Source organism: Pseudophryne corroboree, chromosome 1 (assembly GCF_028390025.1).
Source record: "Pseudophryne corroboree isolate aPseCor3 chromosome 1, aPseCor3.hap2, whole genome shotgun sequence".
NCBI classification, from domain to species: Eukaryota; Metazoa; Chordata; class Amphibia; order Anura; family Myobatrachidae; genus Pseudophryne; species Pseudophryne corroboree.
In genome coordinates this window covers 803,779,131-803,793,241 of record NC_086444.1, presented here as the reverse complement: position 1 = coordinate 803,793,241, position 14,111 = coordinate 803,779,131, and the positions used below count along the sequence as shown (strand labels likewise).

General features: G+C 46.0%; 1 protein-coding gene across 2 annotated transcripts in view; it reads left to right on the top strand.

The window, feature by feature from the left end:
• The window catches only part of SEC24B (SEC24 homolog B, COPII coat complex component), a 233,204-nt gene that overhangs the window by 111,788 nt on the left and 107,305 nt on the right, over positions 1-14,111 (top strand). For both annotated transcript variants that reach the window (XM_063918997.1, XM_063918989.1), the window contains 2 exons: positions 12,244-12,327; positions 12,461-12,642. In XM_063918997.1, coding sequence (XP_063775067.1) covers positions 12,244-12,327; positions 12,461-12,642 — 266 coding nt within the window. The remainder of the gene's footprint in view (positions 1-12,243; positions 12,328-12,460; positions 12,643-14,111) is intronic.

Below are 14,111 nucleotides of genomic sequence, written 5' to 3'. Positions count from 1 at the left end.
AGCCCAGCCTGTCTGACTGGCCAGCTGGTTCGCATTCATCCAGACAACGCTGTGGTGGTGTCATGTAAGTCGGCACAATGAGCATACTGCAATGGTGAAGGTTGCCGTAATCTTTTTTTTCTGGGCAGAGACCTTTGTTCCAACACTCTTAGCGGTGTTTATACTGGAAGTAGTAAATTGGCAAACGGACTTCCTCAGCAGAACCGTGTTTCTCACAGGGAAGGGTCTCTCAATCCAGTGCTGCTCCAGCAGTTAGTTTGGTAGTGGGGTCTTCTGTGGTTAGATTTTATTGTCTCTCTTGATACACATTCAGGATTCCACAGTTTTGTTTGGGTTGCAGGTGTCTACTAGCTTACAGAAGGGATGCCATGACTGTTCATTGGAATTTTCATTTATCATCTCCACCAACCCCAATGTTGCCTTGAGTATTCATAGATGTTGGTAATACTAGTGGCTACAGACTAGCCACACAGGTTGTGGTACATAGACATTCTCAAAATTTTGTTGGGTCCCAGGTGGTGTCTTCCACTTAGACCAGACCTGCTGCAATTAATTCCTGATTCTGGTAACCAGGCCTTTCAAAAGTTGAAGGTTTTTTCTCTCCGCAGTCTACTATACTACATGCCTAGAGACTGTGGGGTGAACAGGAAAGGTACATACATCTAAGTTTCATTGTTTCTTCAGAGAGGTTTGGTGGGCAGTTAACAGCTTCATTCTGTAAAGATACAGGTTCTGACCCTTGAAAAAAAAAAATGTAATCAACGTTCGTTTCCCTTCCGAAAGTTGAACCTTTTTACAGGATGTGGCACTTAGTCGAACTCTATTTGAGCCTTTATATTAAGCTAAATTTCAATTTGTTATTTGGAAGCTAGTCTTCCTTATGGCTATTGCCTTAGCTCGGTCCTCTGTTCTCTGCGGTTTGCATGGACAAAATGGGATGCGGTTATGTTACTGGCAGTCGGGATCCCAGCAGTCAAGATCCCGATTGCTTAACATATCGACAAGCGGTAAACTCACGTACAGGCTCTATGGCTGCCCGTGCTCCGCAGCGTGGCGAGTGCAGCGAGCCAGTAAGGGGCTCTGTTGTGCTCGCCACCCTGTCGCAATTCCGGCGGGAACCCGGCACCGGGATCCTTACCGTCGGTCACGCCTACCCAACCCAACAAAAAAAGCTTCTGTCTGTCGTACTAAATTTTATTACTTGTTCTTTGCAATGAACAGAAACACGGTTGCCTTACTACTAGGCTATTGTGCATCCCCTCTGCTCTGTCATCACTCAAGCCTTTTCTAGTGTGGGGCGACAGACACCAGACCTGGTGTTGGTGCATTCAGCTAAGACGGTGGTGACCTCCTGGGCTGTGCAACACAGGGTTTCGTCAGGAAAAGCCTGTCATGCATCTAATTGGTCCTCAGTCCATACATTTTCAGGTTTTTGCCTTCGGCGGCACCCACTATGGGCAATACAGTACTCCGGTCAGGCAGCATGAGCATTCCTCCCCTAGGTGCGGCTGTTGATCCTGCCATGGTTGAATCTGTCTAAAGCAGGCTGTGGGATACTGCGTTCCCTCCCTAACGCTCAGTTGTTCAAGGCTTGGTTCTTAGCCGACTTTTCCCTACTGGTTTGTTTCACAGTTTCTTTAGGCTACTGCTACTCCTTTCCAGACTCTTAAGAGTACGGCAACACATAGCGCCCAAAAGGTTTCAAGGCAAGTGACCATAGAAATAATCCTATTTCTGCTGCAGGGTACACTGGGCTCCACAAGGATAGACATTGGGGTGTAGAGTAGGATCTTGATCCGAGGCACCAACAGGCTCAAAGCTTTGACTGTTCGCAGAATGCACAGTGCCGCCTCCTCTATAACCCCGCCTCCCTGCGCAGGAGCTCAGTTTTGTAGTTGGTGCTGCAGTAAGCAGGCACATAACAGTGGGGCTGCACCAGGCAGCCCTAAGAAGAGCTTTTTTTTAAAGAAAAAAGTGAAGACTTCAAGGGCAGCAGCGGCGGTAAATGTCAGAAGACATTCACTGCTGCAGCTCCAGCTCTCCCCTGTGGCGCTGTACACTCCCGAGCCCTGGTTGCCGGGTAACTACAGCAGGAGGCTCCGGTTTTCTTCACGTCAGGCACACACGACGGGGGCTCTCCGGAATCGCGTGGCCGCGCTTTGGGAGGTGGTGAGCGGGTCCCGGTCTTTATCGCGATCCGGCGCGGTCAGTGGGAGGCGGGCCGTGCGCGCTGGCGGTGGACACTGTGGCAGTACAGGCGATCCCACTAGATCACCAGGGCATGGGTGCAGGTCAGGTTTTCTCTCTAAACCATTTTTAGTAGCCCACAGTACCCGGTGGTTTTGCCAGCAGGGGGATAAGGCTTAGACCTGAAGCCATTCCCCCAGCACCAGGGCGCCATTTCCCGCAAATGTTCCCACCCTGGAGCTGCATATATGTCTCTCCCTCACTCCCTGTCAGTGTCTGAGCGCCATTATCTCTCAGCTTCACTGTTCCTGGGACTGCTTGGGCAAATCCTCCTGTGTAAAGCCGCCTGGTTGTCAGTGCTGTGACTTTACATGACACTTAAGTATTCTACCTGCCGTTTTAGACAGTGCTAGTTAAGAAAGAGTGCATTTAGTCAGGGTTTTCTAGTACAATTACCCTGTGATATACATCCAGTTCTTACTGTGCAGTGTTATATCTACTGACTATATAGCTATATATATAAGCTAGTCCAGTGCAGTATTATTGTTAGTAATAACCTCTGCATTGTACAAACTGTGACTATCCATGTGTGCATTAGATAGCTGAGTGGTGTCCATTTCGTGTCTTTCACTCAACTTGCTATCCCTATATTCTATAACCTGAGGGGGCTTGGTGTGTCAGGTTTTATATTGATATAGGATTTTCACAAAGATATACTTTAATACGTATTTTTCTCTGTGATTTAGTCACCATATCTCTCCTTTATCTCTGCTAGTGCTGACTACACTGCGCAGGGGTTTGGGTAAGAGGTATTGTGCTGCTGCCAATTGTACTGTGTTACCTGATACTGCAAGTTATATCATGTCTGCTTTTGAGGGTAACGGTTCTGGGGCTGAACACACTGCCGGTGTTGCTGAAGCCACAGATCCCTATGAGGAGAATATAGCAGCTGTGGGCTCTGGTTCTGGGGGCTCCTTGCCCCCCAGTGGGACTGTGGCAACGGAGGTACATAATGACCACCGTGGGCCGCTTTTTCCACACTACTACATACGCTAGTTAATAAACTAACACCCCCTATGGGATCCCCAATGCCGGTACAACCGTATGTGGTCCCTGCAGCTAACCCGCCGTGGGCGGACGATTTATCTGCTCAATTGAAGAAGTTGAACCAGTCCCTGACTACTAAAAAGTCTGACCATCGCTCACCTAAGTCCAATGGGTCCTCTAAGCGAGCGCTTGTCTCCTCCCAATCCACTGCTGTCACTGACACCTCGTCTGATGAAGACGGCACTTACACTGACCCCACAGGTTCTGACTCAGATACTGCTGATGGGGAGGGTAGTTCACATGTGGATGTTCCTGATCTTTTGGAGGCGATTAATTTAATTCTACAGATTACGGATGATCCCGATCCATCCGTCCCTCCTAAGAAACCAGATAGGTTCAAGCGTCAGAAGGTGGTTAAACAAGTTTTACTTCACTCTGATCACCTAGTGGATATACGTCAGGAACCCTGGGAAAACCCGTGTACGAAGTTTGTGCCTCAAAAGAAGATGCTGGCTCGCTATCCCCTTGCACCAGAGCTGTCTAAGAATTGGGAAACGCCTCCTCCTCCAATAGACTCACATGTGGCTAGGATGGTGGTTTCCTCAGCTCTACCTGTCACTACCGTCACGTCTCTAAAAGAGCCTACGGATAAACGTGTGGAGGGTTGTCTTAAAGCGATTTACATCCTCACGGGTGCTGCACAAAGGCCCACTATTGCAGCAACATGGGCTGCAGAGGCTATTGAAGCATGGGCCTTGAAGTTAGAAGCTGAAATCTCTTCTGACCATGCTAGACAATGCTTGTCGTATATTGTCACAGCTTCTCACTATATTAAAGAGGCGGCTTCTGATGCCGGTATCCTAGCAGCCAAGGCCTCTACTACGTCAGTCCTGGCTCGCCGGATATTGTGGCTGAGATCCTGGTCTGTGGATCTGGACTCTAGAAATACCCTGGAGGTACTCCCTTTCAAGGGAGATATTCTGTTTGGGGAGGACTTAAATAAGATAGTGGCTGACTTGGCTTCTGCCAAGTACCGCTCCTTCTGTGTCGAAAGCTAAAGGTACTTCCTTTCGCCCCTTTCGTCCTTCAGGTAAAGCAAAAGGCCAGGCGTACAACAAGCAGGCCCGCACTTCCAAACCTGGTAAGCCAAAGCCAAAAAGAGCCTGGGCGGCCCGTCAGCCAGCTTCCAAGGCCGATAAGACTGCCGCATGACGGGGCGGGCCTCCCCCTGGGGGATCCGAGGGTGGGGGGCCGGCTTCTAGGGTATAACCAGGAATGGTTGAAGACCACTTCAGATGCCTGGGTACGGGTAGTAGTCACTCGAGGTTACGCCATAGCCTTCAAAAATCGACCCCCTCATCGATTTTGCCAGAGAGACGTCCCTCTGGACCAGACAAAGGCAAAAACTCTACACTCTGTGGTACAGACCCTCCTGGATACAGGAGTCTTAGTACAAGTGCCTCTTGCTCAGAGGGGCCGGGGGTACTATTCTCCGCTGTTTCTAGTCCCGAACCCGAATGGGTCCTCCCGGCCCATTCTCAACCTCAAGGCGTTGAACAGGTTTGTGAAGGTTTCCAAGTTCCGTATGGAAACCCTTCGCTCTAAAGTTCTTGCTTTGGAACCTGGGGACTACACGGTCTCCCTGGACATACAGGATGCTTACCTGCCTATTCCTATAGCAGCGTCACATCAGAAATACCTGAGGTTTGCTATTGGCAACCTCCATTACCAGTTTCGGCCATTACCTTTTGGTTTAACAACGGCTCCGCGAGTCTTCACCAAAGTTATGGCAGTGATGACGGTGGTACGCCGCCGTCAAGGGGTCAGGATACTGCCGTATCTAGACAACTTGTTAATCCTGGCAAATTCCCCAGAACTTCTCCTACGTCATCTAGATATGACGGTCCGGTTCCTACAAGCCCACGGGGTGGCTCATCAACTGGAAGAAATCCTCCCTGATCCCTGCTCAGAGCATGGTGCATCTGGGAGTGCTATTGGACACCCGCAACCAGAGTTTGTTCTTGTGTCAGGAGAAAGTCCTGAAGCTTCTGGACAGGATTCGTTGCTTCCTTTCTCGTCCGCAATTGTCAATACATTTGGCGATGCAGGTGCTGGGCCTCATGGTATCAGCATTCGACATGGTGGATTATGCTCAATTCCATTATTGTCCCCTCCAGAGGCTGATTCTAGCCAAGTGGGACGGCCTGCCTCACCGGATCAGGTCTCAGATGATCTCTTTGACTCCGGAGGTCCGTCTGTCGCTGCTCTGGTGGCTCCAGGACCAACAATTGTGCAGGGGCCGTCCTTTCTGGATATCCAACTGGGTCCTGTTGACGACAGATGCCAGTCTAAAAGGTTGGGGCGCAGTGCTGGAGCAACACTCCCTTCAGGGTAGGTGGACCAAGGAGGGTTCCCTCCTCTCAATCAACATTCTGGAATTGCGGTCGGTCTTTAATGCATTGAAGCCGTCTGGCAATGAAGGAAGTCTCACGGATTCTACATTGGGCGGAACGCCATCTACCGGCCATATCAGCAATCTTCATTCCGGGAGTCCTGAATTGGGAAGCGGACTTTCTCAGTCGTCAGGACGTACATGCCGGCGAGTGGGTCCTCCATCCAGAAGTGTTTCAACTCCTAGTGGAAAAGTGGGGTCTTCTAGACGTAGATCTGATGGCTTCTCGACACAATCACAAGGTGCTGGTCTTCGGAGCAAGGACAAGGGATCCTCAAGCAGCATTCTTGGATGCGCTGGCGGTGCCGTGGAGGTTTCGGCTGCCGTACGTGTTCCCTTCGGTGTCACTCCTGCCCAGGGTAATTCGGAAGTTCAAGCAAGAAAAAGGAATTCTGCTTCTCATAGCTCCAGCGTGGCCCAGACGGCGCTGGTTCTCAGACCTGCAAGGCCTATCGTCAGAGCGTCCAATTCTACTTCCACAACACCCAGACCTCCTCGTTCAGGGCCCCTGTGTCTACCAGGACCTAGCTCCGCTGTCTTTGACGGCGTGGCTTTTGAAGCTTCCGTCTTAAGGGCTAAGGGGTTTGCTGAGGCGGTCATTCAAACTATGTTGCGGGCCCGGAAACCGGCTTCGGCTCGGATTTACTATAGGGTCTGGCATTCCTACTTTGGTGCGCATCTAACGATTATGACGCTTCCAAGTTTAGTATAGCCAAGTTGTTGGCTTTTCTTCAGTAGGGCCTGGACTTAGGCCTACGTCTGGTCTCCCTCAAGGTTCATATTTCTTCCTTGTCGGTGTGGTTTCAGAGAAAAATTGCGACCTTACCTGATGTGCATACCTTTACTCAGGGTGTGTTGCTTATCCAACCTCCCTATGTCCCGCCTGTGGCTCCTTGGGACTTGGTGGTTTTGGAGGCGTTACAAGAGTCTCCATTTGAACCTCTTGGTTCAGCTAATCTTAAGTGGCTTTCCCTTAAGGTGGTGTTTCTGCTGCTATTGCTTCAACTAGAAGAGTGTCGGATTTGGGTGCCTTGTCCTGTAGTTCCCCATCTCTGATATTTCGCCGTGACCGGGCGGTTCTTAGGACCCGTCCCGGATATTTACCTAAGGTGGTTTCCTTGTTCCACCTTAACCAGGAGATTGTTGTTCCGGCACTTGTTTCTCCTGATCTGTCTCCCAAAGAGAAGTCTTTGGATGTGGTACGGGCTCTCTGTATCTATGTGAAGAGAACTGCTTCCATTAGGAAATCTGATTCTCTCTTTGTACTGTTTGGATATCACAAACGGGGCTGGCCTGCTCACAAGTAGACTTTGGCCAGATGGATTAGAATGGTGATTGCACATGCTTATGTGAGGGCTGGTCTGTCGGTTCCTGCTCACATTACGGCCCATTCTACTCGGTCTGTTGGAACTTCTTGGGCGGCCCGCCATGGTGCGACCCTTGAACAATTGTGCAAGGCGGCTACGTGGTCTTCAGTGAACACGTTCATAAGGTTCTATGCCTTCGATACTGCCGCTTCCCAGGATGCTTCCTTTGGACGCCGGGTTCTTGTGCCCGCTACAGTGTGTCCCCTCCCATAAGGAACTGCTTTAGGACATCCCCAATGTCTATCCTTGTGGAGCCCAGTGTACCCCGCAGCAGAAAACAAGATTTATGGTAAGAACTTACCGTTGTTAAATCTCTTTCTGCGAGGTACACTGAGCTCCACAAGGCGCCCACCCTGATGCACTTAGCTTCTTTGGGTTGGTATGGCATTAGCCACTGACACTTCTCCTGTCGTGAGAGTGTGGTGTATGTTGCTACTAACCGTTGTCGTCTCTTTTCCTGCTACTGCATTGGGCTGGTTAACTAAAAACTGAGCTCCTGTGCAGGGAGGCGGGGTTATAGAGGAGGCGGCGCTGTGCATTCTGGGAACAGTCAAAGCTTTGAGCCTGTTGGTGCCTCGGATCAAGATCCTACTCTACACTCCAATGTCTATCCTTGTGGAGCCCAGTGTACCTCGCAGAAAGAGATTTAACAACGGTAAGTTCTTACCATAAATCTCGTTTTTTTCTGTACGCCCAAACTACTGTACAGACTTCAATTTGCCGCATAGTATTTTTTTTTAAATTTACAAAAATAAATAACCATCATTTGACATTTTTTAAGAACTTCTAATACTTAAGGCCACTAACAGCTTTCTAATAGAACTATGGCACTTTTGAGGGGCTCCGGAGGATTTTATCATTTGTTCATCAACTTCTGCCTGGTTGCAGATCCTAGAATTAACAAGCAATATTGTAGCATTTCCCAGGAATAGCCATTTACTATTGAATTATTAGAGGTGCTGGAGCGCACTTCATGAAAATTGTTTGCAATGTGTACAATATTTAAGTTGCAAATTTGTGCTCCCAAATTCCCGCTGAATTGACTCGCCCCCAAAAAGTTTCCAGCATATAGAGGTAATCAGAATAGCTCTGGATGCTTGATTTTTTGATTATGCACTTAAACAGCACTCGAATACTCATTGTATGTTGCTGCAGTTTACCAGACATGTAACTATCTGGCAATATCGGTAGTCACTGAAAGTCCTTGCATTGTTTCCACATTTACAGATTAACAAAACGTCTGCCAAATGACAAGTAGGATTATTAACAGTTTGTGTTAACTATACATGTAATAAAACTGTAAAGGTTGTTTCTCTACATACCATTTTTTTTTTTTGAGAAATGTTTTTATAACTGTTTATGAACTGTTCGTATCTGGCATTAAGCAAAAACTACTGGATGAATATGGATTTTGTTTTTGCTATTGTATAGCTTAGTGACCGAGAAAGAATCTGAGGTATGTATGATCTCAATGTGACATTAGGGAGAGGAGCCATAAAGTAAAAACGCTATGGTTGATGTGTATAATATAAAATATACATCACAATATTAGATGGCACTACTGTCTTTGTAAAATTAGTTTAGCTGAGCAATAATAGACATCTATGCAAGCAAAGCCACGGGCAAGCGCTAGTCATATATAGGGGCCCATGTATAAAGTGGTTCGATTCAAAAAGCCATGCTGTTCTCCATGATTTAAGGATTGGGGCTTCTTTTTGAAGCTTTAATACAGGAGATTTTGCTGGATTCCATAGTAAACCGATTGCATGACCCTTAAGGGGGGTACTCACGGAGCGATATTCTAAGCAATCTGACTAGATTGCTTAGAATTTAAGCATTATCATTCCGTGTGTACCCCCTACAGCGATAGCGATGCGCAGCCCCGCGCATCGCTATCGCTGGTACAGGTTGAGTATCCCTTATCCAAAATGCTTGGGACCAGAGGTATTTTGGATATCGGATTTTTCCGTAGTTTGGAATAATTTCATACCATAATGAGATATCATGGCGATGGGACCTAAGTCTAAGCACAGAAGGCATTTATGTTTCATATACACCTTATACACAGCCTGAAGGTCATTTTAGCCAATATTTTTTATAACTTTGTGTATTAAGCAAAGTGTGTGTACATTCACACAATTCATTTATGTTTCATATATACCTTATATACACAGCCTGAAGGTCATTTAATACAATATTTTTAATAACTTTGTGTATTAAACAAAGTTTGTGTACATTGAGTCATCAGAAAACAAAGGTTTCACTATCTCAGTCTCACTCAAAAAATTCTGTATTTCGGAATATTCCGTATTTCGGAATATTTGGATATGGGATACTCAACCTGTACTAGATTGCATGCAGGCCAATCTGGCGGGTCGCTCACTTCACCCCCACCCCCCCATCCCGTCTCCCCCCCCCCCCCCCGCATGCTCAGCACACATCGCGCTGTGCTGAGCGGCGGGAGAGATGTGTGCTGAGCGGTTCGCTCAGCACACATCTCTCCCACATCGGCCCATCTATATGGGCCTTTACCGTAGTTCTCTATTAAGATGGCTATATGGAGGGCAATATTGCGAAAAAAAACAATTAATAGACTACATAATGTTTTTTATTTTTCAAAATCATTTATCACAACTTCTGGGTGGAGTTAACGTAATAAAAATAATTATCTCTCAAACTAGTTGGATAGACTAATCTTGCTGAGTTAGATTAAATGAATATATCAAAAATAAAAACTATATTACAGCTCTGGACATTGAGTTTTAATGGAACTACCACATGAGGGGAACTGAATTACATTTTGTAAAGTCCATGTATGAAACTGAACCTATTCATTGTTATTTTCTGGTATTGTTGGATGTTGTATGTAGATAGAAGTTTAAAGCATGAAAGTAGTGACATTGGAGGGGCTTTATGGGGAAAAAAACGATTAACAAATATTTAGAAACTATAAAATGAATAATTCTGCATTGTTTAGTTGACCTTGTATGCAGCGGAGAATGGTTCATTAACATATTAATGAGAGGGACTATTCAGGGGTTTGGAATGCTCCATTTTCATAACCAGAGAGCTGCTTGTGTTTTTCAGTGTTTGATGCTTATGCAGTGAGACATTACCTTGAAAGGGAATCCGTTTTCAGTCACAGCTCTGTTACGAGGGATGTTTAATGCCACGGCTTTCTGGTTAGCTGTTCTAAAACCCCCATGTGCGTTGACCTTTAGAAAGAAAACGTGTTTTTTTTTATTGTGATAGAATTTGTTTACTACAATTCTCTACACTCCTTGGCTGCACCTACAAAACAAATTGTCATTATAATTAGATACTATTTGTAACTATTCTTATAATAAAACAGGCTAGTACACTTTTGATTATGTAGAGAAGCGTAGACGCATACTGGCATATATAAACAGTTGTTGCTAAGAAGCTGTGCGGAAGATTTCAAGGAATTGTTGCGTCCAGAATTGTAGTGTGCCTGGCAGAATTGAGGGTGTAAATGTCAGCTCTGTATACAGCGTTCCGGGGCAAACGCAGGATTTACAGAGGGGAGTTTCCAAATGCTTTATTTTAGACCAAGTGTGGCCAGTCTATGAAGAGAGCATAATTAACGATTAACCAGTTATATAATATACATTATACAAAGTGCCGTGTATCTCGTAATTCTGAGATATCCAGGGCCGGCGATCACAGTGAGCCATTATATGCAGCAGTTAGGCTATCGTACCTACGTTAAATGTTTTTATTTCAGATATGGGTATCAGTTAAGAGCATTGGAGCAAGTCTGAGGGAGTAGCAGAAGAACCTAGTACTGCCCTAGACATACTGTATATGTTTGCAGTGGTCTCCTTATGCTTTGGACAGTGCATGCTATGCAGCATTAAGTACTAGCCCCATGCAGGTGTGTAACTCCCAGAGGCAATGGAGACGCAAACCTCCGGGCTCCTAGCACTGAAGGGGCACCTGCATGTACAACAGCCCCCTGTGTTGGTCACAGCAGGATCCAAGTGAGACCGCTGCTCTTCTAATGGAGCTCTGTGGCGCACCCGTTGCTGCTGCAGAATTAATCAGCTGTCCCAGGAGCCCTACTAACGCCTGCAATAAGGGGACGCCTCCTGCCTGGTACAGCTCAGTCTGTGCTGGGGCAAATGACAGTGCACCCGCTGCTGCTGCTAGACTGTGAGATGAGACCCACTGATGAATGCTGATTCTTCATACTGCAGACGGCTGAATCTCTTGAGTCTGACCCTGACCACAAGGGTCGTTGTCACACAGCATAGCTGGTGCCCTGCCAATTCGCTGCGGGCTCTGGTCCCCGTAGACCGGCTGAGAGCGCTATCTATATAATTACAGTATGTAAGTCCTGTATTTTTAAAGATATATATATATATATATATATATATATATATACACACACACACACACACACACACACACCATATTTGTTCTCCCTTTTTTTTTTTTTTTTTAAGGAAGGAGTTCACCAAATTCCAACTTTCATCCGGGCCCGTCCCCTGGCCCCATGGATAACCTATGGCAGTGTATCCACTGGCATATTTATAATGGGTGCAGTGTGTGCAGTGCACACGAGCCCCTGAGTCCAGGGAGGGCCCGCACTGTACACACTGCACCCATCTTTTGAATACTTACCCCTTTGGAGTCCTGCGCCAACGTCAGCAGCGCTGTTAAAACTCTGTGGCCATATTCATGGGATTCTGCGCAGTAGAGAAATCACTGGGAAAATGGTTGCTGCTTAATTTTCCTGGAGATCTGTGCATGCGTAGTAGAGTCTGAGCCCTCTAGGGCTCAGACACTCGTGCTGCTGGCAGAGAGGAGGGGTCCCGAACGAAGGATGCTGCACATGGGCCACCTCCTCTCTTAAAGCGCCCTTGAGTCTATCCCTAACAGTTCATGTTTTCCAGATCTCCTAATTGGAGCACATGTATATTCATTACTGGCTGACACATTTTAACAGAGCTTCAGGTGGTGTTACTTCATTTGTAATACGAAGTTGTTCTCCAAAACATGCAGCTTTATTAAAATTATATACTATTGCTGTTGTGGTCATGGTGTGGGCTGGGGAGGGGAGTTTCCAGGCAACCAGAAGTTCCCCCTGCTTTTGTCTATGGATTTGGTTGCTAATACTGTATGGAAATTGTGGATGCGATGTATATTTATATGCATTTGTGTCTTTAGGTATTGATGAGAGCTCCTCCACCACCAGCAGTGCATCATCTGAGCCTAAGAATTATGATGTTCTAGAAGGAGGTGGTTACCCAGGTGAATACAGTAACTTTTTTATTGTCAAGTTTCTCAAACACAAGTACTTGTACATTTGTATCATCATTATTTTTCTACACATCTTTGTTAATCTTTGTAATTAGAAGCTGTATTGTGTTGTTTATATTTCTAGAGACACCTACAGCAACAAGTAGCCAGACTCCTATTAATGCTGTTTCACACACATCAAAGCCATCAAAACCGTTCGGACGTGCATACCCCGCTCTTCAGCCAGGATATCAAAATGCCGCAACTCCACATGGCTCCTATCCAAATACCCCTGTGCACCAGCCAGATTACTCGCAGTATGCTCCTGTAAGAACCTTTACATTTTATTGGCATATGTATTTCTCTTGTAGGAAAATTGTTTATGGATAAAATATATAGATGTACTTGGTCTTACGGGGTCATTCCAACCTGATTTCACGCTACGATTGTTCGCTGCGATCACGTCAGAACTGCGTATGCACCGCAATGCGCAGGTGCGTTTTACGGCTATGGGCAATGGATTGTACTAAGAATCCATTCGCACAGCCGATCACAAGGAGATTGACAGGAAGAAGGCGTTTCTGGGTGTCAATTGACCATTTTCTGGGAGTTTTTGGAAAAATGCAGGCGTATCCAAGCGTTTACTGGGCGGGTGTCTGACGTCAATTCCGGGACTGGACAGGCTGAAGTTATCGCAAGGACTGAGTAAGTTCAGACCTACTCAGAAACTGCACAAAATATTTTTGCACATCTCGGCTGTACATGCGATCGCACACTTGCAAGGCTAAAATACAACCCCAGGCGGCGACTATGCGTTTGCTGCAAAAAATAGCTAGCAAGCGATCAACTTGGAATGACACCCTTAGTCTTTTGTGCTTTAAATGTATTTGCCAGTTGTATGTTGCTCTTCAGGAATTGTGCAGATTTTTACTTGTTCTTAATATAAGCAAAAATGATAGTGACAACCTTCTAAGGGGTGCATCTGTAGGCCTTGCATTTTTTTTCACATACACAACAGAAAATACTGGATTGACTTTGCTAATAAATTCTGGGTGATGTGAGTAACTGGAATACCAGTGATCATTTACAAGTCGTGTTGTAGTTTTATTATATAAAGGAATATGGTTTTGTTTTCGTCTTAGGACTTATGTGGATAATACAGACTGTACTATAAATCGTCTTAAGTTGGGTAATCAATGGACGATATATCATTTGCTGTTCAGCAGGTGTGTACACCCGATATGTCTGTGAAGTAGGCCGTTTGGACATGTCATGTCGGCCCTGCTGCACAGCCAATGACGATATATATGAGCATCTGGAAGTGTACATGGACAACCCGACAGCCTGTACACTGGCTGCAGGGACTGACATCACTGCGGGTTGGGCAAATTCAAAAGCAAGCCCAGCTGTGATTTGACGTATCGAGTGGCCGATTCGCAATTGTGTATAGTTTACCTAATCGGCCTTTCAGTCGGCGCAACGGTGAGGGGGGGGGAGAAGTCGCTTCAGTGTGTACCTAGCTTTAAGGGAAAGACATGACTGTCTCTTAAAAATTTAATGTAAGGGCCTATGAAAAATGTATCCAACCTGATAATAAGTTCATTTACCCATAAAAAAAACATAAAACCCTCACACTTTTGCCAAAGAGAAAAGACCAATGAGCTTCTCATAGTCGCAGTGCCAGCAGTATTGGCCAATTCAGTTTAGCTATTTTTATAGTGTCCATGTTTCTAGTTCGACATTTAATATAAGTGTTATTCTGAAATCTAGATACTTCAGTAATACTTTTAATGATA